At 38.0% G+C, this 2,089-nt stretch overlaps 1 protein-coding gene across 1 annotated transcript; it reads right to left on the bottom strand.

Annotated features, from left to right (window-relative positions):
• Positions 1–243: 243 nt before the first annotated feature.
• On the bottom strand, positions 244–1,886 carry LOC149007626 (aspartyl protease family protein At5g10770-like). The gene is made up of 2 exons (XM_089166802.1): positions 1,721–1,886; positions 244–1,514 (listed from the first exon to the last, which is right to left on the bottom strand). Exons 1-2 carry the CDS (start codon positions 1,884–1,886, stop codon positions 244–246), a joined length of 1,437 nt encoding a protein of 478 aa, XP_089022928.1.
• Positions 1,887–2,089: the final 203 nt, after the last annotated feature.

Raw genomic sequence — 2,089 nt, 5'->3', positions numbered from 1 at the left:
AAACAACAGGAATTAAAGATTCATCACTTGTGATGTTTCTTTATTCTTTATTTATTGAGTGGAGAAAACACTTTAGAGGATTATACAGCAAATTAGGCATGGAGGAACAATTGTAAGGATGATACAACAAAACCAATGGAAAGGAAAGATACTAGCACCAATGCCAAATCTTAACTTGATGCTCTTTTATGTTTCCAGTGGTGACCGATCACTTGTCTTTATTTTACAAATGATTGTTCCTTATTAACTACAAGCCCCAGCACCAAATCCAAGCATTCCTCCTTCAACATTATAAAACACCTCATACGTGAGTTGCTGCGTATTCCCAAATATTTGAAAAGTGGTAGAAGCAGTGTTTCCAGCAAAAGCCAAGCAGTATTGAGTTGAGCTTATAGGATACAAAATCCCAGATAAATCCACATTCAAGTCAGCTCCTCCGCTAAAGTGGAACACTATGGTGGGTATTGTCACTGTAGTGTATCCAGATAAGTCATAGCAAGTGTCTAATAGTGTATACGGTTGGGAAAGGGGATACATCAACATTGCTTGACGAAATGCTGTTCTGAGAGCTGAATAAGCTGCTGGCGCCAATCGAGTGATGACAGTTCCAGAATCTATAATGGTTCCTGAAGTTGTAAAAACTGATTGTGTGATGTTTAGCATCTGCCCTCCAACACTTATACCAGTCATATTTAGGAAATAGAAATATGGGTAGATTTTACTACTCAACAATGGAGTATATTGAGCAATAGAAGACGAGGAACCAGCTTGGCTACCAAATGCAAGAAAGCCAGTGGAACTGGGAGTGGATGGAAGACAATAAGAGAAATTCTTTCCATACGTTTGAGCAGTCTGTGATACTACAGATATATTGGTGCGGGCGAGACCTAGTAGACCGTCAGAAAGACCAAATAGGCCACTGCTGTTGTGACCACAGCCAAATTCGAAGTTGGAAGATAGTGTCAGTGCATCAGAGGAATATAGCGTTAGGGTATCATTTACAAAGTCCCCAAAAGAATAAGAACCGTCACCATATCTGACTTGGTAGAGGCAATTAGTGGTACAAGATGGCTGTGCATAGCCCGCTCCATGCAATTGCGAGCATGTATAGGAGCCACATGTGACATTGGAAAAGGTATATGATGCAGCAGGGTTGAAGTAGGGATCTTTTGTGGTATAACAAGTGCTGGAGTTGCATGGTAGGCATTGGATCCAAGTGAGATCACTACCTGTGTCGAATTCTACTGCGAAATTCTGCGGTGGTAATCCTAATCCAATGTTAACAATATAGTTTCCAGTCCCAAGGGATATGCCAGAGTAGGCAGGAGTGGTTACTGTAGAATTTGCTATTGATGATTGTTGGTTTGAAATTTTGGAATTAATGGAATTTACTCGAGTTTCGTCATTGATTAGAATCTGGGTAATAGTAGGCAGTTTTGATTTCCCTCCCTGCAATGGTGAGCAAGGTCCATATTTGTGAGCCACTTGCATTAAATTGCTTGAGATTTCTTCTCCTGAAATCATAGACAACAATAGCTCTTAAATTGTTTGTACAAATGACCTTTTAGTGAAAAAAGATAAAATATAAATTCCCATTAATGAAAATTTGAAAATATTTGTCTTAAACCAAATGAATAAAAATAAATTTCTTTCATTGAATGGTTTCCGTTTCATCCACACACACAAACACAAACATAAACACTGAGTTAAAAGAAATCACCTTTGGCTGGAGTAGAGCACACATCGGCTGGCACCAAGGAGCTAAGTGTGACAACCTGAGTCTCTGCGAATGCATCAACATTTTCTACAGAAAAACCAGCGAAGAGAAACAAAGGAAGAACAGTCGCAAGAAGAATGCGAAGGAAAGAAGAGTAGTTAATAGCCATGGATAAGAAGAATTTTAAAATTTTCCTTAACCCAATAGTTTCTGCCAATAATCCAATTTTCAATGTCTATTTATTAAGGAAAGAAGGATTTTTTGTCTTCCTATTTCATGGGAAATGCTTTATTTGGCAACTTTTGACTCATTCATTGGTTTTTCTATTACTCTTCAAAACTTTGTATTAATACATATATTAATTCTCACTTT

The sequence above is a fragment of the Hakea prostrata genome, chromosome 8, assembly GCF_041222555.1.
Source record: "Hakea prostrata isolate BN-2017 chromosome 8, UWA_Hpros_2, whole genome shotgun sequence".
In the NCBI taxonomy this organism is placed as follows: Eukaryota; Viridiplantae; Streptophyta; class Magnoliopsida; order Proteales; family Proteaceae; genus Hakea; species Hakea prostrata.
The sequence above is the reverse complement of the archived record's forward strand: the minus strand, read 5'-3'. Positions and strand labels throughout refer to the sequence as shown.